We start from the raw sequence: 14575 nt of genomic DNA on the forward strand, positions 1-14575 counted from the left end.
AATCCAAATTATATCACTAAGTAAAGTATCTTACAGATTAAAAAGGAAATTTCCTATGTCTACACATGTATGACTATGTATATATATGTCTTAAAAAAGGAATCGCTTTGAGACAGTCCCAATCAGATAAGAAAGTTTTGTTTTGTTTTTTTAAAGTAGAACAGTCTTTGAAAGAGGTGCTTCAGAACTCTGGTTATGATTTTTGTTATTAAACTAATGAAAATTATCTTCATTTTTTTTAAACTTTGTATTTAATGGCACCAGTCCACATAAACACTTTTCTCATAATTGTCGAAGATGTTCATGTTTCTAAGATACTCTCATTTTAAAATATTGAATAATTACTTGCATAAATTACAAATCAAACTGCATGACCAACTTTAAGAAACTGCCTTCTTTCTTCTACCAGAATGATGGCATTGAATACTGATAACACCTGGGGCATGGAAATATTTTAGTTGTTTTATCTCCATTCCAGTTATGCCTCAAAATTTATATCAGAAGTTATGAGAACTTTTACTATTTTAACTTGTCTTTTTACTATTTCAAGAATATAATGACTCTTGGAATAATATTATTTTCAAGGTGAGGGAGAAAAGTATGATATTTTCAAGATGAGGAAAAAAAGTCCCATCAGTTTAGTTTTTCAACTATTATGATTATGATTAGTAGAACAATTAAGATGGCTATTGAATTTCCATATATGTGTTTGTACAAAATTATAGAAAATGTAGTTTGTGAGCTTCTCAAAACATTATGTTCAACAACTAGTATGCTTTTTTTGGATCATTTAGGACTTAATGGTTTAAATTTAAATATAAGGTTTATCTGAAAATATATTGGTTATGATATCTTGACAGGCAGTTACATATCATTAAAACTATTTGTGTTTTGTTGTTGTTTAGTTTATTAATGTTGAATTATAATCATTCACAAACTGGCATATGTCAGTGGTCTCTGTGTCAGGGACTTTTTAAAAAAATCTAAGCAGAGACCCAGTACAAAGCAGATAGTGGATTGAATGAAAGTCATACAAAAAGGATAGGGGTCCGGGTTGTTTAATAGGTGCTGTTCTTACAAGCAAATATATTTTTGCCTTAGTAATATTTTATTCAACAAAAATTTAAGTAGTCACAGAGATGTGAAGTGCAGCATAGAGAGTATAGTCAATAATAATGTAATAACTATGCAAGGTGTGTCAGGTGGGTACTAGACTTATTGGAGGAATCACTTCATAAATTATGTAAATGTCTAATCACTATGCTGTACACCTGAAACTAATATAAAATAATATTGAATATCAACTGTAATTGGGAAGCTTTTTTCAAAAATAATAAAATTTAAGTACTCTGTGCCAAACATTGAAAGAAAAGAGTAAAAAAACCAAGAAGGTAAATACATTATTAAATATAGGCAAAAACATTTTTATTACTCATACGTTTATTGTTCACATGCTAAATGCCAAGTGACATAGGTGGTTAGTGCTGAAAATATAAATATAAAGGATACCACAAATTTTGCTTTCGTGAAGGTCTCAATCCATTTATCAAGACAGACAAACTAAAAATTAAAGTTATATTATAAAATAAGTGATATAATAAAAGTGAACACTAAGCAATATGGACACCTACAAGAGAAATAGTGTAAGGGAATCTAGGAAGGCTTTCCAGACAGGGTACCTGAATCTTAATGGTTTAATTAGAAGTAAGCTAAAGAAGGTACATTTTACATAGAGTAATGTTGCAGATTTACAGAAAGAGAATGTATGGCAATCAGGGAACCACAAGTCAAGTAAGGCTGAGTTCGAGTTTAAAAAAAAGGTTTTAGCAAGGGATGAGGCTACATAGGTGGGCAAAAGATAGACCCTTCTATAGATCTGAGATTTTAATATGAAATTGCTGTTAAAGGATTTGTTACAAAGAACATAATTAAATGTAAATTTTAGGTCACTCTGGATGCTATTGGAAAGCTAAAAAAATTTTAATTATATTTGGAAGCTTCTTGCAAGATAAGGATATATGTGAATAATCAAGTGAAAAACAAAATTCAAAAATTATGCTTGCACAACTTGATTTTTTGAGGTGTTTGATAAAACCATAAATTAGGTTCTTTGTATAACTGTGTTACAGCCAGTAGTGGAATATTCTTAGTATACCCTGAGCTGATCGACTATAAGGATTTGAAAACTAATTAATAATTGTTGGAAATGCTGTCTGATCTCCGCTTTGCCTCATTGACTATTTAGTGTTGATCTTGTACTAAATCAGATGATAGTAAGAGGTGGCATTTATGCCCTGGGTAGCCATGATGTATTCTTGATTGCCTGACCCCACCTCCAGTGCTGGGTTTATAATGAAAAGGATAATCAAAAGAAAAAGAGAAAATGAAACTCAGAAGGCATGTAACATTATGAAAGCTCGAGATATAAAAGGAGTTAAGAAGAAAGAAAAGTATCCTTTTCCTAATTGCCTTTTACATTATAACATACTTCTATCTTCTTGCTCACATAAAATTTTTTTGTGCTGAGAATGGCATGTAAATGATTCTAAAGCCTATATAGCCCCATCCAAACAGTTTCAACTGTTTATATTGCCTATAAATTATATAATAAATTCCATGATGTTATAAACAGCCCTCCCTTTTACTTCGATGTAGGGGTTAGACTACCAATTTGGACATTATTATATTTTATTATATAAAAAAAATTCCAAAATAGATATAATGGCTACTTAAGTAAACATAAATTGATTTATGATTGAAACCACGAAATAGAGCACCATAGTTTATTTCAAAAAATTGAATTTGCTTAATTTTGAAGTTTTAGCCGAACAGTCCATGGTACATGGTCATAGCTTATAGCATCCAAGTTATCAACATGAACCCAGCACACTGAACCTTTCATAGCTATCAAGACTATTTAACTTAATCCAAATTGAGTGGTGTGCAAGCTTCAAAAAACTTTGATTTCCATTACTATAAATCCAAGCTCTAATAAGAGTAGGTTTCTACTTTACATGCAACTAACTGCACTTAAAGCATTTTGCCACTTGACTCTAAGACAAATATCTTCCTGCAGCAAAAAGAAAGTAACCTATATAACTGTATATCTGTCTTTCATTATATATTTATTCTACTTAATGACACTAGACATCTAATTGTTAAAGTAATATTATATTCATATTATATGGTGTTATCAACTTAAAATTATTCCATCTTGAGATAACTATTGTGGAAAAACTGTACTTCTATTTTATTTTAAATCCTAGATTATTTAATTCAAAATGGAAAAGAGTTGGAGAACTAACTTATTAATAGCTTTAATCTTGCCATAAAGGAGAATTGGATTATGCTATTAAAGAAGAGCTTGAAGAAGTAAGAACACACTTAGCCAGAGTTCACATAACAAAAATTTGTTTTCTCAGGCTCAGCTAAACTATACTCTTCCTTCTTTAAAATGGTTGACCAAATGGAAAATTTAAAGGCTGCTCTTTCATATTAAAGAATTGACATTGAAAGCAATAAATCCTCTTTTAAATTAATATCGTGCTTGCGCTCTATCTCAGTTTTTACCTACTCAGCCTACTTTGCAGTTGCCTGGGATGAGTAGACAGTCCATAATTTCTACCAATCAAATAAAAGAAGGAAGGAAAACTCTGAGCTTCTCTCCTAGTTAACAGGTAGTTTGCTGTGATTAAAATTAATGCAGATTTTACAGCAACAAATATTAGCATTTTCATTTATTTATTATAAGTATTTGATTTGAAATTTGGGAAATGAATAGTTGAGTGCATCATTTGAGTGTTTATTTGACCAGTTATTTATTAGTGCAAGAAGCCATCATGTAAATTTTTCTCTATGTGTTATGGCAGATCAATTTGTTTGTTTCTTCATTTTAACATGTTTAACTTGTGGTTACTTTGACTTGAAAATTTATTTTCTTCTTTGCAGTGTTTGAGCAACACACCTCCACTTACTGAATATTTCCTCAATGATAAATATCAAGAAGAACTGAATTTTGACAATCCTTTAGGAATGAGAGGTGAAATAGCTAAATCTTATGCTGAACTGATCAAGCAAATGTGGTCTGGAAAATTTAGCTACGTCACACCAAGAGCCTTTAAGGTTAGTATAGTAAATACATTTTCAGTGAGGACTGTATCACCCCAAGAGGACAAAAATTCATTTTTTGAGCAACAGGTGAAAAGGCATAGCTACTACGATGGTTCGTGGCCCTGCAAAAGGATATAGCACATAAATAGATAGACAGTATATCTGTGGTATTAAATTTTCTGGCTGGGGGATGGGACAGATGATTAATTTTAAAATGTTTTAAAAAGGCTCTGGGAGATGGGGAAGGAAATAAATAAAAGTTGAGAAACAATTGTACGGTACAAAGTGACAATAAAGAGACAGCAGCGAGCATTTACAGGTTTTAGAATACAGTTCATCTCTGAGAAACTTATAAAAATATTTTATACAAATGTAAAGACTAAATTTGGGCATGTCATTAAACTCTGAAGAACTCAGTTTATTTCAAGAGTCATTGTATGAAAAATTATTAAAATGAAACTGGTCTACAAAACAAACTAAATATTAATTAAATGTATTCTAATATAATTCTTAAACTTTTAAGTTTATCTTAATTTGTGAAGTGATTACTTAGAATCAATAAAATCTCAAGTAGTTTAGTTGGTCATTAAAATTTTAGAGAATAATCAGTTTTTAACCATTTTTTATTCAAACATTTTAAGTGACATTCATATAGAACATCTACTAGGCAACATTTTATTAGCTAAATACTAGTTCTTAAAAAATAAAAAACAGCAAATCAAAAACTCCTGCATTATCTTCTTCAACTTTCTGAACTATAGACAGACTAGTTCAGACAAACCATTTCTCAACTCTTACCCATGATAAGTTTCATTTTGCTAGATATTCTCTTTTAAAATTGTATAAATAGCCTCTTAATATCTGACTTTTTTCTTTCACATTTCTTCTTAGTCTCATCTAAAAAATAGTACTACAAAGACTGGGAAAATTATATATGAACATGAATATTACTGTCATCTCTATGCGATTCATCCTCTTTTTATATACAGAAACAAAATGAGAGCTTTGTAATCCTTTCTAGTGGCCCAGAAATATTATTGAATTTTAATAGTCTTTAGTGTTTCCCAATCCTTTGTAGAAAACTTCCATATTTCCTCCTTGTTCTTTCCTCAGGTCATTATTTCTATTTTACAGATTAGTTATCATTTTAAAATATTTTTAGATATGTAGCATATATATTTTTATATATGAAATTATCATAGCTGCAGATAACTATAAAAGTGCCAAAAGTTGATATGGGGCTCAAATTTTAGCAAGTAAGTGAATTCACAAATAAGGAATCCATGAATGATGGGAATCAACGATGTATTTTTTTTTTTTAATCAATTTTGTCTCTAGAACTGATTTTATAGTTTTGCTTTTCCTACAGACACAGGTAGGACGTTTTGCACCTCAGTTCTCTGGATACCAGCAGCAGGACTGTCAAGAACTATTAGCTTTCCTATTAGATGGACTACATGAGGATTTGAATAGAATTAGGAAAAAACCATATATACAATTAAAAGATGCTGATGGAAGGCCAGATAAGGTAAATTTAATGATATTATTATCACCATCATTTTAGTAATGTAATATCTCTATATAAAAGTGTCTGTTTTCTTTATAGGTAGTTGCTGAAGAAGCCTGGGAAAACCATTTAAAGAGAAATGATTCTATCATAGTAGATATATTTCATGGCCTTTTCAAATCAACTTTAGTCTGTCCTGAATGTGCTAAGATTTCAGTAACATTCGATCCTTTTTGTTACTTGACACTTCCATTGCCCATGAAAAAAGAACGTACCTTGGAAGTTTATTTAGTTAGAATGGACCCACTTACCAAACCTATGCAGGTAAGTAATAATTTTCTTTGCATTTGCTATTTTTATAAAAAATTAGTATTGAGTCTTTATGCCTCAACACAATCCAATAATAAATTTATTTCTGTACAATTTTATAAGCTAAATACATGGGAAATTAGTATAGCTTTTTAGAAACTTGAAAGGTTAGGATGAGGGATGTGCAAAGTATCATTATTTGTCGTATAAAAACAAAATCCTCAAAGGCTTTTTCTTATCAAAAAAAGGGGAGGTTGATTGCACAATGTTGGGGTTAACATTAGCTTACAAAGATTAGTAGCAGCATTATTTTCCAACTTGAACTGAATGTTAATTATGATTTTTTCTTAGTAACTGTTGGAAGTAAAACTAATACCTACCATACATTTTGATTCATGATATAAAGATAATGGTAATTTTAAATATGTATACTTTTTAGGCACCAGAAGAATTTGGAGGAGAAATGGAAATATAGTTAGACAAAAAATACTTTCTTCAATAATTTTCTAATCTTTTAATAGTTTAGAGTATCAAATACTGCTTGTTCTATTCAGGAGCCCTTTGCTAGGCTTTGATATCAGTTGTCTGCCTGATTACATTACATTTTGTGGCACAAAGCACTATATTTTCATCTTTTAATAATTAGTTAATCCACTTCTGACACTTGATCCACCCTAATAAAAGTAATTCCTTCCTCTTCTACCTTCTGTTCCCTTAAATTCTGTTACAATACTTATCAAATATCATTATGACCTTTGGTTTAGTTTGTTCTTTTCTCCTCTGGGCCGTGAGTTCTTTGACGATACAGACTTTAAATCTTTGTATTTCTAACCCTCATGTTTGTAGGTACTACTGCAGAAGTAGTGTTCAAAAATTTTATTTATTCAAATATGTATTGGGCACCTACTGAGCGTAAATCTCTGTAAAGCAGACATGATTCCTACTTTGAAGATTGTTTACTAAAGATTCTTAGCTTAGGATTCCAGCCAGATAGTACAATTTAATGTTAGAGCATAATTTTGTTAGTCTACAACAAAATACGGTAGACTAAGTTGTTTAAACAACAGAAATTTTATTTTCTCACAGTTCTGAAAGCTGGAAGTCTAAGAAAAATGTACATAGTTGGTTTCTAGTGCATACTCTCTTCCTGGCCTACAGACAGCCTCTTCCTTTCTGTGTCCTTGTGTGGCAGAGCGCGAGAGGAAGCATACACATAAGCTCTCTGATATCTCTTCTTATAAGCGCACTGATCCCATCATGAGAGTCCCACCATCATGATCTCATCTAAACTTTCCAAAGGCCTCATATCAAAATACCATCACATTAGTGGTTAAGACCTCAACATATGAATTTCGAAGAGACACAATTTAGCCCATAGCAATATTCACGAAATCTATGTGAATGAAGGGTATGCTTTGAACAAAACTATGGTTTTATCATTCATCTAGTGGAAGTGATTGGATTTACTATCAACAAGGGCACAGTATGAAGTGTTCATAAAATATAGTCCTTTCATTAAAAGTTAGTTTAGTAGAGACTAGTTAAGTAACATTATGCAAATTTCACCTTTCTGCTGCTTTTTTATGTTTCCTTCATGAACCCATTGAACTTAGTGCTCTTGTGTCAGTATTTCATTCAGTAGTGCTGAGAATATTATAGAGAGCCAGAGAAGCTTGGTACTCGCCCTTATCCATGAGCAGGGCCAGTAAAGACTGCTTTTATTTGTCCAAGAGAATATATGTTCACATTTCTAAAATCACATCCTTTAGATAACTCACTTATGCACTTGTTTATTAGATTGTTAACTTTTTTCCCAGTGGAAGGAAATTAGCAATGCCAAACTACACCCTTACCTCTCTAGTTTGTAACTTTACAAATATATGCCAATGAGTGTAATAGAATAAGAGAGTATAAAACAATGAGTAAAAATGTATTGCAACAATAAAAAAAAAATACATGTAGATACTCTTTCTCTGCAGCGCCTTTGTTAAAAACAGTACTCTCCCATGCCAGTAATATAATCTAGATTATATAGATTGCATTCAGGTTATACATTAGCTATAAGGTATATGTGTTAAATGTTCTTCCATAATATGAGTTTTGAATTATATTTCCAGCAATTTGAATTTATTAACTTACCTCTTTTCTCACTTGGTGACCAAAAATATAAATTTGTGGAGGTTCAAGCCATGATCAGCAGAAGGGAGTTGGGATTTTATTTTCCACTTGGAGGCAGTATCAATAGAAATATAAAATGATAGCCTCATTAACACTATGCCTTAACCAGCTGGAGAGGAAAGGGAAATTAGCTGAGTTAACTTACTTGAGTTTGTCCATCACCGAAGTTGATTTACATCTTAGAAGTTTATTAGTAATTGTATCGAGCACATATTAGTATTAAACTCTCATACTGTGCAAGGCGCTGGAAATACAGAGGTACTCCTAGCCTTGGTTCTCAAAAAGCTTATCATACAGTGTTAAAAGTGCTATGAGAGGGTGCTGTATAAGTTTACAAAATGAGCAACCTGCCCAGACTGCTGGTAATGATTCCTATGTTGAATCCTGAAGGATGATTAAGTTTTAAACACTAGAAAGCTAGAAATGCAAGCATTATAGACAGATAGGCATGTGCAAAGGACTGAAGGAAAAAGAAGACATGGCTCACTTTTGGAAACTGCAGTTAGATAATATGATAAATGCAGAAGCTAGATCACAAAGTACCTTAATGCCATGTAGGAAGTTTGGACTTTACCCTAAAGACTAAGGAAGCCATTTAGGATTATTAAGTGGAGAGATTATGTGGCCATATTTATATTTGAGAAAGAAGACTGGCTAGTGCAAAGATTGAATCAGAAAGGCTTTGATCAAATGTACTAAGAAGTTTTTTGGCAATGATCAGATGACAAATTACAAGGGCTTGAACTCCTAAGATTAAGAATAGTGTCAGGATGGCATTTAGATAGAAGAATCAGTTGAATATAGAAGGTGAAAATGTTTAAGTATTCAAAAATGATGCCAAATTTATTGGATTGGAAAACTGAGTAGACAGTGGTGCTATTTGTTTTAATAGAATATAGAAGAAGAAAGTTATAAGAAGAAACTTGTTTTAGGATTGGATATGTTGACCTAACATGACCTAAATCTGTATTTAGTATTGGACATGTTGAGGTACATGAGGAAAATTTAGGTAGATATATCAATAGGCTTAGAGTTTACATATTTAGAGGAGAGAGGTCTGTGCTTGAGATATAAATTAGGTGGTGAGCTCTGTGAAGATGGTAGTGAATGTCTTAGAAGGATGAGATTACCTAAGATTAGGGTGACCCTGTAATTTATCATCTAAACTTGAATTCTTTTAAAAAATAAAGGTGGCTGTTATTAATAATTATACCAAGACAACAAGCTAATCCAGGACTGGCCAAAGCAAACCAGGATATATTGTCACTTAGTTCAAGGAGAGCCTATAGAAATCGGGAAGATAGCTAAGGTTAAAACTCCAAAGGACATGAGGGAAGATCCTCAGAAGAAGGTGTGACCAGGGCAGTAGAAAAGAATAAGTGATGGTGTTGTAGAGAAAGGAAAATTTTAAAGAAGGGAGTGGTCAGAAGTCATGCTACAGAGAGGTCAATAAAATAAGGACTGATAAAGACTTGGTTGTATGATAATATTGACAACCTTGGTAAAAGTTAAAGAGGTGAAGACAAAAGCCAGGAGTGGATTAATAAATGAATGGGAGGTAAAGAAGTTAGGATAGTCAGTGTAGACATTACTTTTAACAAGGTTCTTTATAAAGCAGAAAAGGAAGGGATATTATTAGAGGAGAATTATTAGAGGGAAAACAATGAGAGACTTGTTTTGTTTTTTGAGAGACTTATGTAAATTCTAGTGTTTATGTACTAGCCAAAATGAAATAAAAGATAGGTCGCTGGGATTAGGTTCAAGAGGAAGCAGAAGAGCATGGGATTCAGAGCATAGATGCTAGGGTTAGCCTTCAATAGGAAGAAGGACACCTCTTTCCCTGTGTTCAGAGAGACAGAAAAGGACCTTTCAGAGTCAAGTTTGTAGGGGGACAGGATGTTGGAGATTTTCCTCTCCCGTAGCTTTTAATTTTTCAGTGAAATAGGCATTCCTCTGATAGCGAAGGGAGAAGTGGTGAAATAGGAAGCCTAAGGAATGGTGAAGGTTTTAAATAGTTGTTGAGAGAAATAGAGAATAAGCAGATAAGGAATACATGAGAAAATTTTGGGCTAGAGTTGAAGGATCAGTTGAGTTTAAGAACTGTGAATTTATAGTGCACCAATCTTTAAAGTTGGGCAGTTTTCTCCAGCAATTCTGAACAGCTCTAAGAACATGTAGCAAGAATAAAACTGAATAACAAATAACTAAAGATTTTGCAGTGGAATAGTTGAAGTGACATCTGGGTCTGGATAGAAAGACATGAAGACAGGGAGCTAGTAAACTGGGGAAACATTCAGAATTAAAAGGACTAGAGATTTCAGTACAAGCCAAGATTAGGAAATCATGAGTTTCCAGGAAAAGTGAGTAGAGGTAGTGGTTAGAGAGTAACCTGTTAAGAGTTTAAGATATCAGAGATGTAGCAGATTATAACGAGGTCCAAAAAGTTAACCACAGTTAAATGCAAGTATAGGTCTTTGAATTGAGGAGCTGAGGAACAATCAGGCGCAGGTAAATCATACTTGTGGACACTGTCACCCAGGATGATGATAAGATTGGAGATACTGTGAGCCAAATGCCAAGTGAATGTGAGGAAACAACCATGAGGTCGTTTTTATCTACTGAATATTTTTTGCAAAGTAATAAATTTATTGCAAATATTTTTGTTTTTTAGTACAAAGTAGTTGTCCCAAAAATTGGAAACATACTTGATCTTTGTACAGCATTGTCTGCTTTATCAGGAGTACCCGCAGATAAGGTAAGATGTTTCTGGGTTTGAAGTATATAAGTTCGAGTTTAGTTTTGCAGTGTTGTAAAACCAGCTTAATAGAAATATATTTTCTTTTAGATGATAGTTACCGATATATACAATCATAGATTTCATAGAATATTCGCAATGGATGAAAACCTTAGCAGTATTATGGAGCGGGATGATATTTACGTGTAAGTATAAAATTCATTGTCCAAAATATTACTTGAGAAAAAATTCAAAGGAAATAATACAAAAGTTTTTCAGAATTTATGGTCAGTTTTGTCTTTGTAGGTTTGAAATTAACATCAATAGGACAGAAGATACAGAGCATGTGATTATTCCTGTTTGCCTAAGAGAAAAATTTAGACACTCAAGTTACACCCATCATACTGGTTCGTCACTTTTTGGTCAGCCTTTTCTTATGGCTGTACCACGAAACAATACTGAAGATAAACTCTATAATCTTCTGCTTTTAAGAATGTGGTAAGTGCCAAATTAGTCTACATTAACAAAATAAAATATAAACTTGCTAATGAAAGTAAACGTGCAAGATACTATCAGAATATGATTAGATAAGTAGTTTTATCTCAACTTCATTTAGACAGGTAGCAGTTTTAAAAAATGAAATAGTCTAATCCAGTTTCTTGATCATGTAAAACATTACTGAGGTAATTTCAACTCAGGAAGCATGAATTCTTTTAACTGTTTTACAGTGAAAAAAATTAAAAGTTAACAGTTGAAAGAATTAAAATTTAGCATGTTTGCAGACTGAAATAACAAATGTCAGATGTTTTATTTCTTTACATAAACTACTAGTTCAAGATTTCATACTAATTAGTTTTATTTAAAAGGATAAACTTTAATGGTTGATAGTGTTGTAAGGCAACCCATCTTTATATTCCTAAAACTTTGAATTATAGGGTAATCAAGAATTGGATTTGATCCCTTTCTTTTATACTTTACAGCTGATGTGTTTAGTTTTTTTACATATCTATTTTATTGTAGACCCATAACTCATACATAAAGATCACATTATACAACTATAAATGATCTTAGCAATAATATAACTATCATCTAAATGATTATAATTTTTTCAAGTCAAGAAATAATTTGTCACAAACTTGAAACATATAAAAGAAAGATGTTAAAACCCAAGAACAACAAATTAACTCCTTTTTATAAAGACAACCAAAACATAAATGATTAGTCAGTTGCACTTATGGAGTTGTATCTTGAGTCTGAATTTATTCTTGAATCTACTAAATGACCACTCTTATTGCATTAAAAAGGTTTGTTTCATTGAAAGCATGGAAAACTTTTTAAGTTCTTACCTTTATAGAACTGAACTTGTTTGATTTCTGATTTTATTTAAGCCGATACGTCAAAATATCTACTGAAACGGAAGACACTGAAGGATCCCTACACTGCTGTAAGGACCAAAATATTAATGGGAATGGCCCAAATGGCATACATGAAGAAGGCTCACCAAGTAAGACTTCCCTATTGTAAAAACACTTTTCTTAGATTATCGCCTCAGAGAAAAGTTGAGAGGATAGGGATCAAGGAACTAAAAAATACCCTCAAGCATGGGAAAATGATGTTAGTATTAATACTTTTTAAATGTAGCACTGAGTTAAAGACTTCTAATATCTAAAATTAGGTGAAATGGAAACAGATGAGCCGGATGATGAATCCAGCCAGGATCAAGAACTTCCCTCCGAGAATGAAAACAGTCAGTCTGAAGATTCAGTTGGAGGAGATAATGATTCTGAAAATGGATTATGTACTGAGGAAACATGCAAAGGTCAACTCATGGGACACAAAAAACGATTGTTTACATTCCAGTTCAACAACCTAGGCAATACTGATATCAACTACATCAAAGATGATACCAGGCATATAAGATTTGATGATAGGCAGCTTAGGCTAGATGGTAAGTATTTGTGAAAACGGCTTGAACACTAAACTTGAGCAAAACATGTTTTTGGAGTTTTTTTGGTGAAAACCACAAAATTCAACACATGAAAAATAACATTTACTTAATCTATCTAAAATCTTAAAGTATAATAAAACACATGTCAATGTTTATTAAATGGAGGTTCAACTTATGCTTAAGTTTTGTTTCTGTTTTTGTTTTTTAACTCCTAAAAATATTTTAATGGCTTGGAAACAGCAGTTTGCTTTGAGCACCTAGTAAAAATAGAGATTGCTAATTATTCTGGCATAAATCTTAATATTAAAATACATTAATTTTAACACTAAAGCATATTAAATTTTAAAGAAAAAATATGTTTCCCACCTTAGAAAGATCTTTTCTTGCCTTGGATTGGGATCCTGACTTGAAAAAAAGATATTTTGATGAAAATGCCGCTGAGGTAAGTCATTACTCATTGCTGCTTTATCTTTTGATCACACTGTTTGTTACACAATTTTGCTGCTACCAAATGTTTATTCTGTCAGACAATTGGTTATGTACTAGAAAAGAAAAGGTTTGTTGGTTTTGAACATGCTTTCTGTTTCCGTTTTTTAGTTGTTTATAGGTGTGTATACAGGAGTTATTTAGAAGTGTGGTATAAATCTCAATGGAAATAAGCCTTACGATTCTTTAGAGAAAGTTTAGGAGTTTTTCATTACTATTCATAGTAAGATGGTATCACTAAAATGAGTTTTGTTTCATTTGTTCTCTTAACTCAAGAAATACTTCTCTTTAGGATTTTGAAAAACATGAAAGTGTGGAATATAAACCTCCTAAAAAACCCTTTGTGAAATTAAAAGATTGCATTGAGCTTTTTACAACAAAAGAAAAGCTAGGTGCTGAAGATCCCTGGTAAGAAACAAAGTTAAATGATTGTTTCTAATTTTTTCTTAAGGAGTTTTACTGAGGTATGTGCTGCATAAGGTTAAAAAAGTGATAACTAAATTCCCTTCGATATTTTAAATAATAAGTATTTATATGATAATAGTCTATTAGGAGGGATGAAAATGTCTTAAAAGTATAATCATGTTAAGATTTAATCTCATTACTATATTTTCCATAATAGCCATTTTACTATGAATAATTAATTTTAGTTGCATTTTCTTAAGAATTTTTAGCTGTGCAGCCATTTTGAGAAAAACTGTTTTAGGAAAATGATAATGATATGTTTTGTGGTGTTATTAATTCCATTAGAGCCCAGAAATTTTTGAGATTTTCTAATACCTATATCTTAGCACAGTTTTGTGATGCATCCATGTCTTTTTAGCATGCAGAAATGTAAATAATCTAGCCCTCTTCATTTCTTTGAATATTTATTTACGTATTAGTTTATAGTAGTTAACTCTATTTAGAAAATGTATTGAAGATTAAATAAGAGTTCCTGTCAATGTGGTACATATTAGGATACAATAACTGCTCACTGAATAAATGTAGAACTTTTCAAAGTTTTCATATATATATATTTTTAATTACCTCTGTCAAGCTTTAAATGTTTCTCTTTATTTTTAGGTATTGTCCAAATTGTAAAGAACATCAGCAAGCAACAAAGAAATTGGATTTATGGTCTCTGCCTCCAGTACTCGTGGTACATCTCAAGCGATTTTCTTATAGTCGATACATGAGAGACAAGTTGGATACCTTAGTTGATTTTCCTATCAAGTAAGTTCTGATTATACTTCATAAACATTGGACAGCTCTTAACTTCTTTTAAACATTAGGTAGCTTTGGGCCCAGTTTCAGTTTTTCA

General features: G+C 31.8%; 1 protein-coding gene across 4 annotated transcripts in view; it reads left to right on the forward strand.

Annotated features, from left to right (window-relative positions):
* The window catches only part of USP15 (ubiquitin specific peptidase 15), a 113478-nt gene that overhangs the window by 85228 nt on the left and 13675 nt on the right, over positions 1 to 14575 (forward strand). For all 4 annotated transcript variants that reach the window (XM_011383839.2, XM_011383840.2, XM_023525268.1 and 1 more), the window contains 11 exons: positions 3949 to 4122; positions 5480 to 5638; positions 5717 to 5941; positions 10776 to 10859; positions 10950 to 11044; positions 11145 to 11336; positions 12227 to 12342; positions 12514 to 12786; positions 13158 to 13228; positions 13565 to 13680; positions 14338 to 14487. In XM_011383839.2, coding sequence (XP_011382141.1) covers positions 3949 to 4122; positions 5480 to 5638; positions 5717 to 5941; positions 10776 to 10859; positions 10950 to 11044; positions 11145 to 11336; positions 12227 to 12342; positions 12514 to 12786; positions 13158 to 13228; positions 13565 to 13680; positions 14338 to 14487 — 1655 coding nt within the window. The remainder of the gene's footprint in view (positions 1 to 3948; positions 4123 to 5479; positions 5639 to 5716; positions 5942 to 10775; positions 10860 to 10949; positions 11045 to 11144; positions 11337 to 12226; positions 12343 to 12513; positions 12787 to 13157; positions 13229 to 13564; positions 13681 to 14337; positions 14488 to 14575) is intronic.

Source organism: Pteropus vampyrus, unplaced genomic scaffold (genome assembly GCF_000151845.1).
Source record: "Pteropus vampyrus isolate Shadow unplaced genomic scaffold, Pvam_2.0 Scaffold545, whole genome shotgun sequence".
Classification (NCBI taxonomy): domain Eukaryota; kingdom Metazoa; phylum Chordata; class Mammalia; order Chiroptera; family Pteropodidae; genus Pteropus; species Pteropus vampyrus.